General features: G+C 39.3%; 1 protein-coding gene across 1 annotated transcript in view; it reads left to right on the forward strand.

Moving 5' to 3' along the window:
- Positions 1 to 24,611, forward strand: part of LOC307033006 (uncharacterized protein) — a 39,662-nt gene that overhangs the window by 1,861 nt on the left and 13,190 nt on the right. Inside the window, 7 exon segments of the mRNA XM_079671277.1 lie at positions 10,772 to 10,823; positions 11,114 to 11,279; positions 11,411 to 11,473; positions 12,995 to 13,136; positions 13,848 to 13,871; positions 14,381 to 14,500; positions 14,622 to 14,811. Of these exon segments, the coding sequence (XP_079527403.1) occupies positions 10,816 to 10,823; positions 11,114 to 11,279; positions 11,411 to 11,473; positions 12,995 to 13,136; positions 13,848 to 13,871; positions 14,381 to 14,500; positions 14,622 to 14,811 (713 nt within the window). The 5' untranslated portion in view covers positions 10,772 to 10,815.

Below are 24,611 nucleotides of genomic sequence, written 5' to 3' on the forward strand. Positions count from 1 at the left end.
TCGGAAAAATTATGTGTTGAAGTCAATGGAGAGAGAAAACTTATCTTTCGATCCCGTCTGAATTGTGCCATGAATTACACATATGATGTTTGCCCATCTTAAAAAATCCTTTCCATGTCAAAAAAGTCACAGTTTGTCTTAAAACTGTTGAAATATAAGACTATGAAAAATGCGCAACTAGAAAGACTACAAATCCCAGAATCCCGGTCCCGCATGCTGGCTCTTACAGAACCGACTAACTCCCCTTGTGTGTATGTACAGCTCTCAACGTGCCCAGACTTGTAGTGATTTTCACCTTTTTAATACTTTCCGCCTCATTCTGAAAGAAAGAAGTGAAATGTGCCAACGTGACGGCTATCTTGGTGTGTGGTGCGAGACGGGAGATGTAGTTCATTGAGCGGTTTCACACAAAAAGTGTTACTTCACAGTTTTACGACACATTTTTATTTTTTTGACTTGCAAAATTATCTTTTAAATTGACAAACATCATATGTGTAATTTGTGGCACAATTCAAACGGGATCGAAAGATAATCTTTCTCTCTCCATTGTCTTCAATACATACTTTTTCAGAAATAAGGTCCCATGGAGCTCCCCCGGAAAGGGAGGGACTTCGCCTCTCTATTGACTTCTATACAATCGGCCATCTTGTTGCTACCAGTAGAGTATTAAAGACAATGCAGGTTTGAAGCTGATCTGCATGGGCTTCGACCTGGAGGTTTCTGGTTGGTATGGAAAGAACATCTAAAGACCAGATTAGTTACCAAGGTATCGCTGAAGGGATAGAAATGTTAGTCTGTGCGTCCAGACTTTGGTCCAGACTCCAGGTGGAACAAATAATTGCCTGTCTTAAAACATTTCAGAAGACATTTATGCTACCCGTGTTAGCATGCTGACATTAGCATTTAGCTCATAGCACCACTGTGTCTCAGTACAGCCTCACAGAGCAGCTAGCATGGCTGCAGATGTTTAGTGTTGTTGTTAAAGGTCACCTAATATGCAAACTTTTTCATGTATTTTCTACATAAACATGTGTCCCCTCTGTGTAAAGAGATTCTAAAAGTTTCAGGAACCAAGACACCCTCACTTTTTGTCCTAATCCATTTATATAAAACCTGTCTGAAAATGAGCTGATCTGATGTTGTCCACTTTATGATGTCATATCGATGTTTTGGCTTGTGTAACCATTAGCCAATCACCAACCTAGGACACGTTTGAGTCCGGTTTTGGATAGTGTGCCGTCGATGGGTTTCATTCCATTTCAAAGTGCTGTTTTGCTCGGCGTAAACTTTTCGCACTGCAACTCCAACATCCAATCACAGAGCTTGAGGACTAATCACAGGGTTTGTGGAGCAAAGCACATGGTGTAGTCCCAAACGATAACTGAGGATTCTGGGTAGTGTAGTGTCTTCTGCCATCCTAAACTTCGAAAAAATATTTGTTTCACCGAATCAAAGGGGAAAAATACAAAAGTATTTTACACAATTTAAAGAGCAACTTCCAGGTTAAAGACACCTGTGAATAAATGTGTAGGAAAATGACGAATACACTAGATTTTCAAAAACATACAGAAATATAGACTACAGTGACATCTGGCATCGTTTTTGTAAGAAATGTTCACTTCCGCATAAGAAAGCCTCAGAGAGAGAGAGAGAGAGAGAGAGAGAGAGAGGAAAAAAAAGAAAAAAAAGAAAGAAATACGGTTTCCTGATAAAGCTGTGGAGAGTATGTGCTGCAGGGAGGTGGATGCACAACGAACCCAGGAACGAACGCTAGCTCCGGTCCTTTTTACTGTGGACTCGATGTCCTGACAGGCTGGTATTTGTGCAACCTGCACAAACACAATACTGCACCATGATTACAAATGGTGAAATACAATGTAAAACTACCGAAAAATACCAGCTCACTAAAACACAACCGCTCTACTCAACGCAACTATCAACTATACCCGCGGTCAGAGAGCGGAGATGTTTCCCCTTTGTTATGTAATATGACGCGTTTGACGTATGACCTTAAAAAAAGACGTTTTTAAGAGCAGAGCTCAAAATTGCTCCTTTCCCTCTGAATTCCTGCCCTTATGTCTCGTAAAACATATCAAATCCTATACTCACTTTTTTAATTGTAATTTTCAAGCAAGTTTAAGCATAAATGTAGAAAAAAAAAACCCTGCAAGATGCTCTATAAACCAATCAATGTTGTGTAATTAACAAGGATAATCTGGTGTTTTTGAGTTGATGAGTACTGCAGATATCACTGTAAAGTCAATCGACAGTAAGGAGAATACTTACTTCCGGGTGTAAAATCCTCCGTTATCCAATGGGAATAGACGCTCACATTGCCTTTAACTGCCGCCGACATGGACCGATGCGGTGCTTCCCTGAGCGTCAAATAACGCCGCCGATGGGAATACATTGCAATCAGTTGAAAGCTCTTTGCGTCCGTTTATGAAGCTGAAGGAGACTCGGCGTGTCACAACTGCACGCCAAAGGACCCTGACCAAGCGTTGCCATTGGACTATCAGGGAGTGAGACTGTGTTGTATATTGATGAAAAAGAATATAATAGGGGACCTTTAAAGGAGGGGAGAGCTTGCTATTTATGTCATTATTAGGTAATGAAGTGCTTAAATTCAAAACGTATCAGGCAGTTACATTTTTAATGTTACTAAAATTACCAACAAAAAAACACCATTTATATAAACACCTATCATGACAGGGCACCCACAGCCAAGCAACAATTACAAATGAATTAAGTTGGCACGGCGGCCCACATTGAAAATGACTTAGGCCTACCTTTGATGATCAAATCACTGAAACACAAAATCCATCCTCCTGTCCTTTTGGATGAAGCACTTGATGGCCTGGTCTTGCAGCTGATCCTTTGCCACTCCAGTTTATCATTGTAACTCAATCTTGAAAATGACTCGGTTAATAATTTTGCAAACGATGTCATCACTATCACTGAAGTGAGCCATCATGAACGAACTTATGCTAATCATAAATCTATCGATTAGATTTATGATTCGAAAATAATAAAAGTAGGGTAGACATGTGGATATTATCCGGCTGAACAAAACGTGCATTTATCTAACAGGTTCGTTTTCTACAGACCTTATTTCGAGCTATTTTCCAAAATCCTATGGAGAAATCCCATTGCTTTCTGTCGAGGGAATCCGGGCGCAGCTTACTTCCGGGTTTGAGGACGCGTCACTTCACCACTTGCATTGACTTCGCAGCGGGCGGAACTTGTCATAAAGTCCGCGAAAATAAAGCCCGCCCATTTAGAGGGAAGATATGATTGGTCAATTGTACTGTCATTTGACATACTCTCTCGTTGAGTTACTATAGCTGGCCCTCTGTGAATGTAGAGAGGGACCAACAAGCTCTCCCGTCTTCACAGTAACTCGCAGATACGGCATTTAACCCTTCACATTCCAACAGAAACTGAACAGACAGATTCGAAGGATTTATTTATTTGGAAATGTTATTTTAAATACAATTAAATCAAGTTATTTTGGTAAAACTAATGAAAAATTTAACAAAAAATATATATAAAAAATAATATTTAAAAGAAAATGTTTTTTTGTTATGTTTTCAAATATTATTTTATAGAATATCTTAGGCCCTCACAGAGGGCCTAGAGGGCCCTGACGGCTCGCCACTGGTATTAGATATGGCATAAGGCTGCTGTCACTGGAAAACAGTTTCACATCTGCAGTTTCTGATTTTATTGTTCCATGGATTTATTCTGTTGATCAAAGAAGAGTGCACAGATGTATGGAATAAAGGCTCACTGCTATATTTCCACACTATCTCTGCTGCTAGAATATAGTGCAGTGCTGCTGCTGCTGCTGCTGCTGCTGCTGCTGCTGCTGCTGCTGCTGCTGCTGCTGCTGCTGCTGCTGCTGCTGCTGCTGCTGCTGCTGCTGCTGCTGCTGCTGCTGCTGCTGCTGCTGCTGCTGCTGCTGCGCTAAATCTGTCCTGAGGACCCACGGCGCTGTATGCAGCTGGAATTACACAGTGGGTGGTTTGTTTAAATTTAACAAGGTGGATTATGGATAGGCGGGTAGATTGTGGGTCCTCCTGTTTCCCACCTAAAGCTTGACTTCATCGACCATAATCTATGTCAGAAACTGTCAGTAGAATTCAGAACATTTTAGGCATTAGAAAAGACTCAAGTAAAGAACCTCCAAATTGTACTGTATGCATAACAAGCTATATGTATGGATTGATTGCACAAACCAAAATAATTCAGGCAAGATGACATTTCTATGGCAACGGCTGACTCATGAATCATCTTGCAGAGTTTTCCTCAATCTCTCCTCCAATCCTACATCGACACGCTCAGATCCTGAACAATATATTGTGTACAGTAGAAACTGAATGATGATGCTCTCCATTGTGACTCATCCTCAACTTCTCTACTCGCTGGTCCTCTTTTTAGCAGGCTAGATCTCCATGGTAACTTATGCTCATACTTGCCAACCCTCCCGATTTTCGCGGGAGACTCCCGATTGCACTGCCCTCTCCCGGTTTCCTCCCGGGGTTATATTTCTCCCGCATTTCTCCCGATTTCTGACCAAATCTGATTTACTCACGACTGTTTCCGCTCTGACTTTAATACAGCTACACCATTGTTTGGTTTCCATGGTAGCATGTGAAGCGCGCGCAACTGAAAGTCTGAGAGGGTGAGGCAGATAGTCACAGAACAAGAATCGACAACTCTAACCTCTGCTCACTCCTTTCCTGTATAATACAGGTCCAGCCCACACATATGCTCCATCAAGACAGTGCACTTACAACTACAATAAGCATGTTAATGTTAATCTAATACAGCTCTGGCGATCCGCACGTACAGTAGTATGTTTCGTGCCTGCACCACGTCTTTTTGTCCAGTTGGGTCTTGGAATACCAGAAGCTGTGTGGTTCATAAAAACATTTTCTTACTCAATATCTTACCCTAAGCCTAACCATCCCTTTTATTTTAAATTGCATTATGTCAGAGTTTTTTTTGCCGTCCGCAAGGAAAATAAATGGGGCAAAGAGCCTCAGAATACTGAAATCTGTATTTTTTGTCATCTTTTTTTCCTTCTAATGTGTTGTTATTTGGTGCAGGCACGAAACATCAACAATATAAATACATTGCTTTTAAAATTGTTCTGTGTCAGAATACTGAAGTCTGTATTTTTTGTAATCTCTTTTTCCTTCTAATTTGCTATTATTTACATTGCTTTTAAAATCGTTCTGTGTGACACAAAATAAATGGCGAAATAGATTCGCCATTTCAATAGATTAATTTTGTGACTATAACACGAAATGCCGTGAGACTGTGTTGGAGATTGACGGCATTTTGTTGGCTCAATTTTGGCTCTCTTGTTTTCTCCGTGGTCCACGTTCCCTGCTGTAGTGCTGCTACGTTTAAACCACGATTCCATTTCAATGTCTATTTGTGATAATATAAAATTACAACTGGCTTTCCGCTCAGCGTGGTTCCAGGCTAGCCTGATTTAGCTCTGGTTCTTCCTGTTTCCAGCAAGAACCAATATGCTTACGTCGGAGGAGGGCAAGATTAACCTGAGCAATAACAGTTAATGGCGAGTACGGCATTCAAAGTTGTAACAAGCAGTAGCGCTGACTAGACTAACAAAGTGACTAGAACACAACCACACACTAAGAAGAACCAGTTAAGCACCAGAAAAGCACGGCTGGCTTTATGGATTTTTTGTCAAAGCACTTAAGATATTCATTGCTATCGGGATGTTAAGAGCATTCCATGGAATATAATAAAAAGTGTATCTCGAGCCGGTTTCTCAAACTTACCAACCCCACCTTTAATGTTCCCACCCAGGCAAATATAAACCCTGCAGTCTATTATGGGAAGTATTCATGGTGTAAATCTGTTAGTACAATGTGTTTCTTAAATTATATATGAAGATCCCACACATGAGTTCAGGTCACTGGTGGAGTTTATTGGGTCAGACATGACTACAGCACTAGCATAGGCAGAAATGTACTTTAGGGTGGGCCTGTAAAAAATAGGGCGGTCCAGATTTTTCTTCTGCGCATCAGAAACTAACAACAATCCCCGCCGGTACCGGTGGCAGATTAGTTTTAGAATACTTTTGGAATACTTTATTTTTCCATAACAGATGGGTATGTTTTGAACAGGAGACACGTATTTTACTGTTTTAATGGCTTATCAAGAGCACAAACACAACATCTTGGTGTCATTCTGGACTGCTCTCTCATCTGCACCCCACATAAAAAATATCACCCGGACTGCATTCTTTGTACTGTCTTAAAACCTTTCCTTAGAATATGTTATGAATTGTAAGGCGTCCTTGGGTGCTTTGAAAGGCGCCCCTAAATAGAATGAAGTATCATTATTATTTATTATTATTATCTGAAACGATGTAATAACTTTTAAAACTTTTTCCAGTCACTTGCCCCATGCATTCAGCAGCAGCAGGCCATTCACTTTGATTTTATCCCGTTATAAAGTCATAATTTCGACAATAAAGAAATGCTACATAAACGTTATCTTGAACATTTTATCGAATCATCTCCGTTTCTAACTTTCAATATATTTTAAAAGAGATCTCTCTCTCTAATCTGCGTGCGGGGGCGGGGCCTCACAGACACGCTGCAGCGCTGTGCAGTGTGCACACAGTTCTGCCGGTAATGAATATTACATTTTGTGAGGAAACTTTTCCACCAATAATTCCAATAAGTATTCCAAAATGTATTCACTTCAGGTTTACGAAAGTAACTGTAATCAGATTACTCGTTTTTCAAATGTAACGCCAGCTGAATACACTTGATTTTTGTATTCTGATTACGTAACGCCGTTACATGCCATTACAACCTAACCCTGTGTATATCTCTCCGGACTCAGGCGGACTGTCCACCAGCAGATGATAAAACACCCACCTCTCCGCCCCTTCCAAGGGACGAGGGAACCGTGCGACAGAGTTCCCGTTAACATTTATTTTCTTCTGACAGCCGAGCAGCAGGAGAGGTGGGGAGAGGGAGACGTGGGGAGAGGGAGGCGGGGCTATTTCATCGTTATCAGAAAATGATCGTATAGATCGCTGCTAGATGAGGGCAGTGGGGGCTCTTCTTTGAGTCTGGCTTTTTAAAAAAAAAAAAAAGAGCCATCATTTATTTTGCAGGCAGCTCTCTTCCTCTCTCACGTTATTATGAATCAACAATCAGTTTTTACGTAAATGAGTTCGGCTCAGAGGATAAAACACATACAACATTAATTAAACTCGTTTTTTGTTCACTTGAATTTCACTTTGAATTCTTGGATATTCTCAATGGGTGAATACATTTTTTTATAATAATAATAAAATAATTTTTAAATGACACCAAAGCTTTCTCAGGGTGGGCCAATGAGTAAACTGGGTGGGCCTGTGCCCACCCTGGCCCTATGGTGGCTACGCCACTGGACTACAGCCACTTTGTTTCCTGCAGGAGAGAGAGGGCTTCCACTTCATATATGTGAAAATTAAAGTACTATTGTTATGGTTCTTTTTTTATCAATTCATATTTATTTGTTTTCATAAATGATATCTTTATTAATATGAATTCTCAGGTAATTTTTTTACATTTTAAATAAATGTAACGCATGAATTTGGGGGATGGCCATTGTAAGTACACACAAATATTAAAGTAATACATTTACAGGATATTCTCTAAGATCAAAGGTGTATAATTATTTATATAAGAAAAAACGTTTTTTATTTATTATTTAGAAACCCTAACCCTCCCTTCAGTCTCCCCCTTTCAACTCGACAAATATCCAATAAGGGCACGCTGGTCCAAAAGTACCTTTAAAAAAAATGTAAGACCCTTATGTCACAATTATATCATCTAGGTTTTCTCTGTTTCTGAATAAAGAAACAAATATTTACCACAAAACCTGCATTACCAACTGGAAGCATGGAACTATTGAGTTGTATTATAGGAAATGTAGGATCCAATGTTTTAGGGTCTATACAAAAGTCAGACAGAAAATGAACTACACTGAACAAAAAAATAAATGCAACACTTTTGTTTTTGCTCCCATTTTACATGAGATGAACTCAAAGATCTAAAACATTTTCTATGTACACAAAATAACCATTTCTCTCAAATATTGTTCACAAATCTTAAAAAATCTGTGATAGTGAGCACTTCTCCTTTGCCGAGATAATCCATCCCACCTCACAGGTGTGGCATATCAAGATGCTGATTAGACAGCATGATTATTGCACAGGTGTGCCTTAGGCTAGCCACAATAAAAGGCCACTCTGAAACGTGCAGTTTTGCTTTATTGGGGGGGTCTGGGGGGGTCCGAAAACCAGTCAGGTTTAACCCTAACCCTAACATGTCACCCACTGACATGTTAGGGTTAGGGTTAAACCCTTAAAAAATGTTTAATGTGTCAGTCAGATATGCCACACCTGTGAGGTGTAGGATGGATTATCTCGACAAAGGAGAAGTGCTCACTATCACAGATCTTTTCAGATTTGTGAACAATATTTGAGAGAAATGGTTATTTTGTGTATATAGAAAATGTTTTAGATCTTTGAGTTCATCTCATGAAAAATGGGAGCAAAAACAAAAGTGTTGCATTTATATTTTTGTTCAGTGTATTAAAGAAATAACCTTTAATTGAACATTAACTGCACTACTTTTATTTGATATTCTAAAGATTGTATGCTTGTTCGGTTTGTTGTTGAAGCTGTCCAGCACTTCCTGAATGTCTCCATCATCATTTGCAGATTGTTGCCGCTGCCGTAAATCCTTTGGTTATGTAACCGAGAGACAATTGATATGAGGGCTTCAGCAGCAGCTGTTGTTTTATCAACAGGAGGCTTTAAGGAACACACAGAAACACGGTGACGTACACATGGACATTGAACATGCTGTGGCTCTTTTTTTCTCAAACTGAGATCTTCTGTTTCAGGCAGTCTATGTTTATGTAAGTGTTGAGATAAAATGGTAAAGTAAAGAGCAAAAACTAAAATAAGCATTTGGATAAGAGAGTATGAAAGAGTTTAACCCTCCACTGTTTGTCTGTAAGTGTCTCGTTAATGGAGACAGAGATTTATCTCAGGTCAGAGAGTCTCTGCAGTGCTCAGGAGGTGCCACGGTTTAATTTAGCCTGAAACCTGACCCCGGCCTCCTCTGTCAGCTCCTTCTCTGGGCCCAAAGCCACCAGGAGCAGCAGGCTGGGGTCTGTGGGGTCTGCATGGTGTGTGTGAAATGAATGAGTTTCTGCAATAACCCACACTATAGCTACACAAAGTGAGACCATGACGGTCAGAATCAGTGTTCCGGTGCAGAGCAAGTTATGCATGTGTTGGCAATAAAAGAGTACCCAGTGTCAGGATCTGTTGCATAATGCACAGTTAAAATGTTGGTTCTCACAGTAATGATCAGAAAGTTCACATAACAGGGACGTTCTAGGTGTGCACGTGTGTTTAAGTCCACCTGAATATACATTTGTTCGTCATCTGTGTGTGCCAATGGCTCCCATAAGGATTCCTAGGACAGTTTGAGGGTGTAAGCGACAGGTACCAGTGACAAAAGGTCGCAGTTTTACATCTGATTTTCATTTTGTACTGATTCAAAACTAGTTGGTTAGGTTGAGGTAAGAAAACAATGTGGTCAAGTTAAGGAAAAGATCACGGTTAGGCTTACCATAATTATGTTTTTTTATGTAACTGCAGATGTGAAGGAAATTAGGTATGTTAAATAACTTGAATACGACACATATGCGTAAGTTGTATATACGTCCCGGAGGTTAGGTATACATACATTTTGTACGTAATGTATGGCATGTTCAGAACATTGCATATACAGAAGACCTTTAGCACTAAGACTATTGGGTCACTAAGTCTATTTTTTGTAGTCAAGAGTTAATGAGGTTTCTCTCAAGTTAAAACATCAGATATATAAAGAAAGATATGCATGCTTTTTTTCAGCATAAGCATAAGCTGTATTGCTGCACCGCTATGAGGAAATGGTTGAAAAAAGGTTTTGAATATAAGACAGCTACTGTATCTCTTGATTCAGATTTAATGAGAAAGGAGACTGCTCTATTCTTTTTTTTCTAGAACGAAAAGGTAGTTTAGAACAAATACAGTGATTCATATCAGCCTTATTACATAGCTGCTACAGAATAAACAACTGTAAAGCCGTAATTGTTTATACTGTTAATTCACTGTTAACCATGAAGTCTACAATCACGCATCATATACAGTTTATTTCACACAACATGTTAGTTGACATGTGCTTTTCTGTGATTCCTAGAGTGTTGCTTACTATGGATCACACGCAAAAAGAAAAGCCAGATCAGCATCTCATATTATCTCTAATTTAGCCTTTTTCTGTTTCTCAATTCATGTATTTGGATCTTTTATTGTTAAGAGCAGCCAATCGGAAATGACCTCTTCCAACCCGTTTGATTTGTGGCACACAATTTCAGCATTGGAAACATTCTGGCAGGTTCAGTAAGTGTAAATAATTGTTTTGTTTGTTTGCTCAGCTTAAATGACCCTTTGCGTTTCTCTTTTTTTGTTATAATTTAAAATCGTTTTGGGTTGCCGAACCGATTTGAAGCACAAATATAACTCTGTAACGTGTAACCTGAACAATCCAAACCAAACGTCCTATGAAGCCAGCAATTGTGAACGGCAGACTAATACACAGGTTTCTAATACACTGTGATACAACCTGGAATTAGACGGTAGGAGAGTCTAACATGTCTACTTTTGTCTTTGTAGAGACTAAAAAAACATCTATCACTGCCTCCTGGAACGCCTGAAACATGGCTCAGTAAGTCTCACACACACACACACACACACACACACACACACACACACACACACACACACACACACACACACACACACACACACACACACACACACAGACACAGACACAGACACAGACACAGACACACACACACACAAACATAGAGTTTATAAAAAGAGGTAGTTTTGTAAAAAGAATCACACGCACTGGCAGATTGGTTATTCATTTACAAAACTCCCAAGTGAATGCACAGGAAAACCATAAAGATGTGATCATTGTGTAATCATTGATAATGTGTCCCATGACTTTAGCCTCCAGAGTGTGCATAAGAAGACCAGCAGCATGTCCCTGACCATCTCCTCTTCCTCCTCTGCCTCCGCCTCTCGGGAGCTCTCCTCCAGCTCCTCCTCCTCCTCCTCCGTGCTCGCTCAGAAACACTCCGGCCTGGTGCAGCCGCTGCTTGTCAGCCCTCCAACCGTAAATCTCCTCATATTATGGACATGACAAAGTTTAGATTTAACCTGTAGATGTGACAGTCACTGTACATATAAGTGAATTATTATTAATAATAACATTATTCAATTTATGTATCATTTTTGTATTCCCAGAGTCAGAGTCCCATCTTAAATCAACATTACTCAGGGACCGGAGTGGCCCCTACTTTTGTTAAGGTAAGACACACATACGGTATCCTAATTATGTTTTGTTTCTTGTGTCTTTCTAGTCATTGTATGTGTCTTTGAAGTCTTTTGGTAATTGTTTTATGTTTCTTTGTATTCATTTGTTTCTTTTCGTAAATATTTCATGCTTCTTTGTAGTCATTTATTTATTTTTGTAATTGTTTCATGCTTCTTTGTAGTCATTTATTTATTTTTGTAATTGTTTCATGCTTCTTTGTGGTCATTTGTTTCTTTCTGTAATTGTTTCATGCTTCTTTCATTTATTTATTTTTGTAATTGTTTCATGCTTCTTTTTTGTCATTTGTTTATTTTTGTAATTGTTTCATGCTTCTTTGTCGTCATTTGTTTCTTTTTGTAATTGTTTCATGCTTCTTTGTTGTCATTTGTTTATTTTTGTAATTGTTTCATACTTCTTTGTGGTCATTTGTTTCTTTTTGTAATTGTTTCATGCTTCTTTGTAGTCATTTGTTTCTTTTTGTAATTGTTTCATGCTTCTTTGTTGTCATTTGTTTATTTTTGTAATTGTTTCATACTTCTTTGTGGTCATTTGTTTATTTTTGTAATTGTTTCATGCTTCTTTGTTGTCATTTGTTTATTTTTGTAATTGTTTCATGCTTCTTTGTTGTCATTTGTTTATTTTTGTAATTGTTTCATACTTCTTTGTGGTCATTTGTTTATTTTTGTAATTGTTTCATGCTTCTTTGTTGTCATTTGTTTCTTTTTGTAATTGTTTCATGCTTCTTTGTTGTCATTTGTTTCTTTTTGTAATTGTTTCATGCTTCTTTGTGGTCATTTATTTCTTTTTGTAATTGTTTCATGCTTCTTTGTAGTCATTTGTTTCTTTTTGTAATTGTTTTATGCTTCTTAGTAGACATTGTCTTTTTGTAATTGTTTCATGTTTCTTGGTAGTCATTTTGTGTGTTCTTGTAGTTTTTTGTTTTATTCAATTGCTTTGTTCTTTTGTAGTTGCGTTTTTTACCACCTATTGTAGTCACTCTTTCTCTATCCGTGATTACTTCCCAAATTATCAGCTAAACGTACTTCAAGTATCGAAAGTAAAAGTACTTGTTATACCGAATGGATTTTTTCACAGTAATATATTATTATGTTGAGTTTTTGTGTATACATGCTTTTTAGTGATGTATTTAGTCAATGTGGATGAAATGTAGATATTGTTTTAAGTATCTGTATGTCTCTTTGTAGTTTTTTGTGTTTCTTTCTGTTCATTTGGTGTCTCTTTGTACCCGTTTTACATCACTTTGAAGTAGTTTTTTTATTATTTTTGTGTCTCTTTTTGTGTCCCTTTGTAGTCGTTTATGTATATTTGTTTTTTGAGTCTCCTCCTGGTTGATATGTGTGTCTCTTTTAGGTGAAATGTTGTATGTTCATACAATGGGTGGTCTGACACACTTGTCTTAAATAAAAGTTTACTGATTTCATCTTCAAAGACCTTCTCTTTTATGTCCTCTTTCCATTTCTCCTCCTCTGCCTCCACCCCCCTTCACTCTGCAGGGCCTCCATGATGTGTCCACAGTGAACGGGCAGCTGGTGGTCCTGGAGTGCAGACTGAGGGGAACCCCCCCCCTACAGGTCATGTGGTACAGAGAGGACGAGCAAGTACTGGACTCGGATGATTTCAGGATACTACGCAAGAGTGAGTGTGTGCTTGGCAGTGGGATGGGGTCTTATGACCTGGAGAAACATTGGACTTTACACTTACCAAATCAAAACAATCAAGCAAAAATATACACTTTTTGTTAAATGTAAACATGATTATATTATTAAGAACATGTAATATTGTGTTAGCTTTAATTTGACCAGAAAGTTACAGATTCTTATCTTCACGGTCAACTTGTATATTTTGTACTTTTTTAGTTCTATTTTATTTTTCTATGTATTTGTATACTGTTTATATTGTATAATTGTTTATATTACATTTAAACATATTATTATTATTATTATTATTATTATTATTATTATACTACTCTTTTTCATTTCAAATTATGTGCAATACTTTGTTTTACATGCTGCTGCCTCTGCAATGAAAACATTTCCCAATTTGGGATCAATAAAGTATATTTTATCTTATCTTATGGGGTAGTGGTGCACTTCCCCCTCTTGTGGCTCAAATAGTTATTACAACAACAATCACCTATCAAAATATAATGGATAACGAGAGCTTTATTTTCTTACTCTCCTCTCAGGGCCTTTGTAATTGCTCAAGTCTGATTTGAGCAGAGTAGGTTTTGCATTCGAATGACTGGTACTGAGTCTGATTTGCAGAAGTTTCCTATTTCTCTTGAATGTAAATATTGTCTGAGCTGACTAAAAAACAATTGACTTTTCTTTCTCCTTGTTTTCCCAGAGGCCAGCTCTGCATCAGTGCCAGGTAAGTGCAGAATATACAAAAAATACTTTTATAAAACATATATTGTTTATTCTGACCTTGCTATAATTTCTTTCAACTGAAGTTGTTTTTGTAATACTTTCACCTTTCCGGTACCCCAATAACCTTTTAAATAACACTCCCTTGATGAAACCGGCTTATTTGGATGAAAGGCTTTAACTCTGACCAGGAAGCCAGGTCAAATACATTTAACATTTTAAGAAATGTGACATTATATTGTATTTCGTAATTTGCTTTTTTTAAATTATCGTTTTATTTCGTTTTTTAAACTTTTTATGACATCATAACGTTACAGAAGTGAGTGTCTTTTACAGGTTGACTGGGTGATTTACAGTGACAATGACAGCTACCCGAACAATGCTTAAAGGAATGAGATGTTATCTATATACAATGTTCATAAAGAAAGTTCAGTTTTAATCCTGTCTGGAAACGAAAGTTAAAGACTTTATTGAATGAAAACATGTGTACTGTTCTGTTGTTCCCCTCCACAGAGGAGCTGTGTACACTGGTGATCACAGAAGCCTTTCCAGAAGACTCGGGCATTTTCAAATGTGTCGTCATCAACCCCTTCGGCACGGTCTCCTGCTCTGCCATCTTAGAAGTTTACAATGGTTAGAAAATCACTTCATATAGCACCATACATCTTCTATTACAGTTTCACCAGTTGATCTGTGTTAAACAAATACAAGTGAATAGTCTTGCTTTTAAGGTCAGCCATCTCTTGCTTTGCAGACCTGGAGGAGCAGCTGGAGGTGGAGGCAGCCAGTCAGCAGGTAGCAGCTTCTCTCCGACAGGAGCAGGAAGCCATGTTCCATCAGGAGACTTTCAGCGACGAATTTCCATCAGAGCTGCCTGACTCCATGACCCTCCCCCCGCCTGAGTGGCCTGAGAGCCCGCTAGAAGATAACAGCCCAGTTGCAGAGTGAGTGGATGGTACACACACACACACACACACACACACACACACACACACACACACACACACACACACACACACACACACACACACACACACACACACACACACACACACACACACACACACACACACACACACACACACACACACACACACACACACACACACACACACACTTAAACCCATATCAGTAAGTCAGCATTGGTAAACATTATATAACAATGACCTCAGTGTCATGCAAACATAATAATTGTAATAGATATATTTTTCTATGGAATTATGCTTCTTAGTGACCATGTTACTGGAGTGTATCAGGGTCGGACATCTGGGAGGGGGGAATGTATTAATATATGTTCACATTAATGATAGCAAATGTAGTGCATGGAATAGCAATCAAGCTTTCAGAATGAGAATATATTCAAAATCGTATCTTGTTGAAATCTTAAGATTTTTTTTCCAATAATTCAAATCACTAACAGTAATTAAGTAAAGTCGAAAAGTCTTTTCGATTTCACAATTTACATTTTGAAAAAAAATGTTTTACCTTATGCCTTGCCCTAAAACTCCTCTGTCTATTATTGAAATGCGTTACATTTAATTGAGTAGCAAAAGGTCTTAGCAAGTTGCTATTAATCAATAGAATGTTAAATAAAATAAAGGACACATTTTTGTAAGTTTTAGTGACTTTTTGACATACAGTATAGTGGGTCATTCATGAGCACTCATTTCAGTCTTTGTAAAGAGTTGTAGTTCCTACTTACATCCAGACGAGGCCGCTCTTGTATCAATACAAAATGTCACAAAGGTACCATGTTCAAGTTCAATTTCTTATTTTCTTTGGTGTGTTTCTTTCTTTCTTTCTTTGTTCCTTTCTTTTTTTCTTTGTTTCCTTATTTAGACTTACTTAATGGTAGTATTCCAAGTGAGGATTAAACAAAAACATATGAGTTACGTTTAGGCCTGAAACTGTGAACAAAAAATGCAGCTTTTGAGAAAGGCTTTTGAACACTAAAGAACACAAATACATAATAATAATAATAATCAAAGAAAATAACATATATTTTAGAGAAAGGTGCCAGCCAATCAGAGAGGGGTTCTGAGGTTAATTAGGTGCAGTTGTGATGACGTTGCTCTGCTTTTGGGAAATTGAGCCAATCAGCTTCACCCTCGCGGCCCCGTCGTGCACACCCCTCGTGAGCGCGCAGTGCCACTTGTTGCGGTCCAGCCTCCTGCAGGACGGAGTTTGGGTTCCCCTCAGCAGGGAAAGTCAAATTCTTCTTAGCCAGTTATGAACTTTAAGGAAAGTGGTGCAGAAACCTTAAACTAGGTAAGAAAATATCCTCTTCGTCTTTGAACAGAATGTTACCGGCTGCTTTTTAACCTGCCGTTCGGAAATGTTGCTATTTGTTGTGGCATTTGTAACCTCTGTAAAGTATGTCTACCTTGACGCTAACTCTTTAAACACGCTCATTTTCCCTACTTGTTTATATCATGGAAACGTGACGCTATGTCGTCCTGAAAAGGTCACACTATGTTTAGAGAGCACTTGGAAAGAGGACTTTACTCTATTTTGGGGCTTTGTGTCATCTGGCTCGCTGCTCGTTCGCACATGCTTGGAGGAAAACCCTTCAGCAAGCAGATACATAACCGAAGTTAAACGCCAAGTGAAAAGTATTTTAAAAATACATAATAATATATTTAAATATGTCGTAAAAATGCAGCTATGTGTGAAAGAACACTCGACGTCTGTTGTAACCATGATGCAGGTACATTTAAGGAGATATCTTAAACATATAAACACATCACTAAACCAGTGGAGAAAAAAGTATTCAGGTTTCAGACTTAAGAGAACACAATTGTTCAAATGGTATGTTACAAATAAAAGTCCTGTATTAAAAACCTTACCTACATTAGAGTACGTGCATCAAATATATTAAGGTACCAAAAGTACTAATTTAGCCTAATGGGTAATTTCAGAAAATCATATTTTAAATGACTGGATTATGCTGCATTAATGTGTCTATCTAATTTTATTTCATTTTGCATAATGCTGCTGAATTTTTCTTAGCCTATATATGTCAATGTTTATTAATTTGCATTTATTTGATTTATTTTTTGTACTAGCTAATATTCTGAATATCAAAATAAAAATAGTATAATTAACGTAGTGGAGAAAAAAGAATAATACTGACTTCCAAACTGCAGTTGCTTAGAAGAATAGAGTACCTTAAAATAGTAAAATACTTGAGTAAATGCACTCTTATTACATTTTAAAGTGATATGATATCAACGCTCACTTTCCTGGGAGTCCTTCTGCTTTACGGATACACTTAGGGAAGCACCAGACCTTCTTTATTTTGCTGGGGACATGCATACTTCAGCCAAGTGGTCCCTTACTTTGGTCCATGAGCTCATCTGTAAAGTGGCGATATGGGCTGTGTGTCCTTCAGACTCAACCCTTTACTACTAAGCTTACAAAAGAGCTCATATTGTTAAAAATATTGTACACAACCCACGTGGAGCCTTGTGTGGATGCCCACACAAGGCTCCTGGACCTGATGGCATCTCTGGCCGTGTTCTCAGGGTGTGTGCGGTTCAGCTGGCAGAGGTGTTCCGTCACAGACATATTCAACAGGTCCCTGCTGCAGTCTGTAGTCCCCACATGCTTCAAACACTCCACCATCGTTCCTGTCCCCAAAAAGTCCATAATCACCAGCCTCAATGACTACCGCCCAGTAGCCCTCACCTCCATCATAATGAAGTGCTTTGAGCGGTTAGTCAAAACTTCATCACCTCCTCCCTCCCTGACTCTCTGGACCCCTGCAGTTTGCCTACAGAGCAAAGAGGTCCACAGACGACACCATAGCCCTCACCATCAACACACCGCCCTCTCACACCTGGACCAGAGGAACACATACTGTATGTGAGAATGCTGTTCATTGATTACAGTTCAGCCTTCAATACCATTGTGCCCTCCAAGCTGGTCATCAAGCTCAGAGACCTCGGGCTCAACAGCGCCCTCTGTGACTGGATCCTGAACTTCCTGACGGGCAGACCCCAGGCAGTGCGGGTGGGAAACATCACATCCTCCACCCTGATCCTCAACACCGGAGCCCCTCAAGGCTGCGTGCTCAGCCCTCTCCTCTACTCCCTGTTCACTCACAACTGCGTGGCCACACACAGCTCCAACACCATCGTGAAGTTTGCTGACGACACGACCGCCATCGGCCAGATCACAGACGGCGACGAGACGGCGTACAGAGAGGAGGTCGAAAACCTGACATCTTGGTGCCAGGATAACAACCTCCATCTCAACGTCAGCAAAACAAAGGAGCTGATTGTGGATTACAGGAAGCAGCAGAGAGAGGGACACGCCCCCATTGCCATCAAGGGGACTACGGTGGAGAGAGTCAGCAGCTTCAGGTTCCTCGGGGTCCACATCACTGAGGACCTGACATGGACTCTTCACACCATCACCAAAAAAACTCCACAGCGGCTCTTCTTCCTCCGCAGGCTGAGAAGGTTCAACATGGACTCCAGGATACTCTGCCACTTCTACAGGTGCACTATAGAGAGTATCCTGACTGGCTGCATCACGGCCTGGTACGGTAGCTGCCCCGTCCTCAATCGCAAGGCTTCACAGAGGGTGGTGGAAACTGCACAGAACATCACCAGGACGGGGCTGCCATCCATCTACTCCCAGCGGCTCAGGAAGAAATCCATTAGGATTATAAAAGACCCCCCATCACCCCAGCCACAAACTGTTCAGTTTGCTGCCGTCTGGCAGGCGCTACCGCAGCATCCGGACTTAAACCACCAGATTCAGAGACAGTTTTATCCCACAGGCAATAAGACTGTTAAACAACTGAACTTCTGAAACAATTTCATAACATTCATCTGCTACTTAGTAATTCATTATCTATTTATCTAATATATCATTCCAATAGCTTGCATATAGACTCTTATTTCACTATTTCACTTTTTTCAAAATATTTTTCTTTTTGTATTTACTTTTTAATATTTACTTGCACTATATTTTACTGTTTTTCTGTGTTATTGTGTTGCACTGTTGGAGAAGCCTGTGACCTAAGATTTTCATCGACATAACTACTCTGTAGTTATGTTCGTATGACAAATAAAGAACCTTGAACCTTGAACCTTGAACCCAAATTAATATTTTTAAATAGTTCTTTATGTGTCAGGGAAAAAATACAAAGTAGCGTATAGAGTGTTGCTAAATTTGAACTAAACACGAAAATGAATTATCAGTTTTGCACTTGCGGGTCCCTCGTTTCAAGGTCAACGGTTTCTTGAATTCGTTTTAGGTTAGATGACTGAAATAAGTTCTGTAGCTAAGACAAGCTTAAGATATTTTCATGTTGTATTCTATAAAATAAAATACATCGGTAAGTATCTCACTGGTGAATGTACAAAGCTTTTACATATCTTTAAAACAGCGTTTGCTAACAAGTCACTAAATTAGACTACTAACCATCATCAAGCTGATCATTTGTTGCCTTTAGCTTAGCGGTGTTGACGTGAAGTCATGTGACCGTGATGTAGTTTGTTTATAACTTGACGCTAGCTTTTTACTTCTTGCAATTGCATTTATGCTTAAAAATAAAACAGGTATTTCTGTGGGAAGATTATCCTGCTGAACAAAACATGTACGTATCATAAATGTCTGTTTGCCACAGAGCTTATTTTCTGCAACATTTTAAACTTCAAGGGAGAATCCAATTTGCTGCTTGTCGAGGGAGCCCTTGCGATGCTAACTTCCAGGTTGGCCTACAGAAATGCATCATCAATGCACCACTCTACGATGCATTCAAGTTCAGTCATATAATTAGATACTTGTGAATAAAAAGCTGTTTTGGAATTGTTGATATTGCACGACAAATATCAACCTGTGTGAAATAATTCAAAAGTAGGAAATAGGGTGTTTGATTGCACTCAGTAAGTGCGTCTTTAATGTTGACTTGATGCGTCAGTTCGTATTTGAAACCAGCGAGTGTTCATAGTGTGTGAAATATGTTTGGCTTAGTGTAATCTGTCCTCTCTGTATTAGTGTTTAGGGCTATGATCTCATCTGTAATGTGATGTGCAGCCAATGGCGTCTTGTGTCCTTCAGAACCCCCCCTCCCCTGAGTGGTGCTGCACAACAACAGTTGTTCATTGGCAGGATTCTGGCCTTTAAGGTCACGTTGAGGTTCTCCAACTTGAAGTGTATGTCATTGTTTAGTTGACTTGATTACTCGGTGAGGACATTGGATTGCCTGTTGGTTTGGACTTTTAAACGATAGAAAGAATAAGGAATCTCAGATCAATGATAAAAAGACGTAGTAGTCATGGCAAGGTAAATATTTATTTTAACGTTAATAAAAAGGTTTTTTGTATGGTTGGTTTTATCCCTCATCACCAAATTAAAATAAAGTATTTCAGTACAGTGTTGAAGTATTTTCAGAATCCAGCAGATTTCATTTTTCGAAAGTTTATTAGATTATGTCTAGCATTCATATTGTCTTCCCTGTTGTTGCTGGTCAAACAGAGGATTTAGGACAGCTTATCATTCTCCTACCCACAATGGTTGTGTGTGTGTGTGTGTGTGTGTGTGTGTGTGTGTGTGTGTGTGTGTGTGTGTGTGTGTGTGTGTGTGTGTGTGTGTGTGTGTGTGTGTGTGTGTGTGTGTGTGTGTGTGTGTGTGTGTGTGTGTGTGTGTGTGTGTGTGTGTGTGTGTGTGTGTGTGTGTGTGTGTGTGTGTGTGTGTGTGTGTGTGTGTGTGTGTGTGTGTGTGTGTGTGGAGACTCCCCAGTAGTGTCTGCACCTGCCCCGAATTCCAAGACCGATATAGCGTTCCCCAGTTAATCACACAAATATGCATACTGTATACCAACACAGTATCTGACAGACACACACACACACAAATGACTTTCACGTAGTAGCATTTAAGTCATAGAAAGTGCAACCCATAATAAGTTACACAATGAAAAACACTTTAGTTTTTTTAGCCCGGACTCCAGATTAGATAGAAGGATTTTTGTAACAGTTTCTTAGGGATGAGAAGGTCATGAAGAGTCTTCAAAGCAATGACTGGTGTATGTAATAACATCAATCATTGCTGGATTACATCCAGGTGGCACTTCAAGGAACCTCAGTCACCTTAAAGGCAACAGAGCCATCGTTAATGTCATGAGAAACAGCTGTGCTCTTTCTGCAGTGACGTAAAAAAAGATCTGATTCAGAGTGCTAACAATACATCCATACTGACATAGAAGACTGCCGATCAGTACAAATCATTCAGTATAGAAATAGCAAAAATATGTTTCACATAATGTAGAGCAGTTGCTATATCTTAAATGTAAAAGGGCTCAGGCAGATCTCATATTTGTAGAGTTTTTAATAAGAACATTTAAAATGTTCTTATTATGTTTTATGTTCATGTTAAATAAAAATGCAATATCGGTTAACATAAATTCTCCATATAGATTGCATCCTCTGAGGATAACGGTACACACAACAAAATATATAGGTGTTATGTTTATATGGTGTAGCAGCAGAATAGTTTAAATGGTTCTTTACACTTATAATAAAAATAGTATAGTGTATATATATACACTGAACAAAAATATAAATGCAACACTTTTGTTTTTGCTCCCATTTTTCATGAGATGAACTCAAAGATCTAAAACATTTTCTATATACACAAAATAACCTTTTCTCTCAAATATTGTCCACAAATCTGAAGAAATCTGTGATAGTGAGCACTTCTCCTTTGCCGAGATAATCCATCCCACCTCACAGGTGTGGCATATCAAGATGCTGATTAGACAGCATGATTATTGCACAGGTGTGCCTTAGGCTGGCCACAATAAAAGGCCACTCTGAAACGTGCAGTTTTGCTTTATTGGGGGGGTCTGGGGGGGTCCGAAAACCCTAGGGTTAAAGAGCATCTTGCAGGTTTTTATTTTTTCTACATTTATGCTTAAACTTGCTTGAAAATTACAATTTAAAAAAGTGAATGCAGGATTTGATATGTTTTACGAGACATAAGGGCAGGAATTCAGAGGGAAAGGAGCAATTTTGAGCTCTGCTCTTAAAAACGGCTTTTTTTAAGGTCATACGTCAAACGAGTCATATTACATCACACAGGGGAGACATCTCTGCTCTCTGACCGCGGGTATAGTAGAGTTGCGTTGAGTAGAGCGGTTGTGTTTTCCCCCCTTCGCTGCTCTCTCTCTCTCCCCTCCGGTACACGGCACCGTAAGACGTAGTGTGGAGTTGCATTAGGTAACGCTGTGGTGGCTGTACTGCTCCAGCCGTCTCCTTTGTGTTTATTTGTTTCCCCCTGTCTGTGTTGTTTGTGTGTGCGTGGTGGCTGTCACTCCTGGCTCCCGGCTCAACCTCCACTCACCTGCTGCAATCAGCTGTGCACCCTCCCCGACTACACACCTGCTTTCCATCAAGCCATTTACAACGGCATATCAACGGAGGCTCCATAACCTTTCTCCGCCAGATCGTCAAGTATCAGCCGTATCTCGCGTCTCTCCTCCGGTACACTGCACCATAGTGTGGAGTTGCATTAGGTAACGCGAGATACGGCTGATACTTGCGCATTAGTTTCTGTTATGGATCAGTATCAACAGTCCTGCCAGTAACGTTACTATATTATCAATGCTACTTTAGTTATAGCCTGATATATGATAGCTAACTTCACAATGTTGTGATGTGACGTTAGCTAACATTCTGTAGCTAACGCCGGTCACTCACCAAGATAGCTGCCCAGTTCTCCACTGGTTCTCCTCACACCACAGCTCAATTTCTCTCCGATGGCCGTTATTTCTTCTAATCCTTGGCTGCTCCTGGTCTCTTGGACGCCTAGCCGGCTCATAATTATAAGGTTGTGGTCCGTCATATGCATTCGAATATTCATGTTCAACTTCTTCTGTGTCTTCTGTGTCGAAACTAGCATTGGGATCCATGTTTATTAATACGTTACACCGGCTGCTCTCCCCCTTGTGTCCCCCGTGTTACGTCACACGCGGGAGGTCACGTGCCGAGGCTTTTTTATATGGAAGTGAACATTTCTTACAAAAACGACGCCAGATGTCACTGTAGTGTATATGTCTGTAAAAAAAAAAAAAAAATCTAGTGTATTCGTCATTTTCCTACACATTTATTCACAGTTGTCTTTAACCTGGAAGTTGCTCTTTAAACCCTAACCCTAACATGTCACCCATCTCCTTCGCATAGAGTTGATCAGGTTGTTGATTGTGGCCTGTGGAATGTTGGTCCACTCCTCTTCAATGGCTATGCGAAGTTGCTGGAAATTGGCAGGAACTGGAACACGCTGTCGTATACGTCGATCCAGAGCATCTCAAACATGCTCAATGGGTGACATGTTAGGGTTAGGGTTAAAGCCTAGGGTTTTCGGACCCCCCCAGACCCCCCCAATAAAGCAAAACTGCGTGGCCTTTTATTGTGGCCAGCCTAAGGCACACCTGTGCAATAATCATGCTGTCTAATCAGCATCTTGATATGCCACACCTGTGAGGTGGGATGGATTATCTCGGCAAAGGAGAAGTGCTCACTATCACAGATTTTTTCAGATTTGTGAAAAATATTTGAGAGAAAAGGTTATTTTGTGTATATAGAAAATGTTTTAGATCTTTGAGTTCATCTCATGAAAAATGGGAGCAAAAACAAAAGTGTTGCATTTATATTTTTGTTCAGTGCCTTAGTGCCGCTGCCTTAGTCTTAACACTTATGCTAATGTCTTTTCAAAAGAAAAGAAAACGTTTTCAAAACGTAAATGAAGTTATAAATCTGAAAGTAAATTCTCATGCCTTTTTTATATAAAGGTTTAGCTAAGGGGAACCCACTTGTGAGTCTTCTTCCTCCTCCTTCATTTCACTTGCCCTCACCATGGTCTGACTGACTGGGATCTCAGAATTAGTTTGTTGTTCAATGGATCGGAATCTTATCATAATCAATATATTGACAAGTGCAATATTCAAATTGCAGAAAACCTAACATTTGTGAAATGCTGAAAAGGCCTACAAATCGTATTCTACACACTCAACCAAATGTTTTGGCAGGGCCGGTCCTGACCAATTTGCTGCCACGGCCGCTTACACAGTAAATTCCAATGTTAATAAACAGAAGCTGTATACGTTTTTTGGGAGTTTGATTTATTTTAAATTAATACAAAATTAAAACCTATAATTGCACACTAAAACCATTATTTCAAAAAAAGAACAATTTCACATAAACCTCTGGTTTTGACTGGGGCAGTTCAACTTGATTTTTTTGGGGGGGGTGTGCCATAGTTTATGGGCACTGTACGCAATATATGCGTAGTTCTGTTAGTATAAGATGTACTTTGTTGATCCAAAATCGGGAAATTGTGTTATGAAATTTAAAAAATATATATTTTTTGGTTGATGCGCCCTTAGCATTAGCCTATACTGCCTATGCCGAGGGCAGGCCCTGCGTTTTGGCACAGATTAATTATAAAATCACACCATTTTGATAAATGTTTCAATGATAACGACATTACTGATGCAAACATCATCAACATTATCACATTTTCATTCCAAATCATGCATCCCTAGTACTAACTTCAATACATGTTGCTGAGAGGTACATCTCAACGTTTTCAAGTTTTGTGATCTTTCAACATTACATGAATCAATGTACTTATCGTGTTTGGACAAAATGCTAGTCTCACTGGAGGGAACCGCCTGGCAGGAATGGTTCTGTTAGCCCTATCAAAGGAGCTTTTAGATTACCATTAGTCTCTTCGT

Source organism: Notothenia rossii (assembly GCF_949606895.1).
Source record: "Notothenia rossii genome assembly, chromosome: 3".
Lineage (NCBI taxonomy): Eukaryota > Metazoa > Chordata > Actinopteri > Perciformes > Nototheniidae > Notothenia > Notothenia rossii.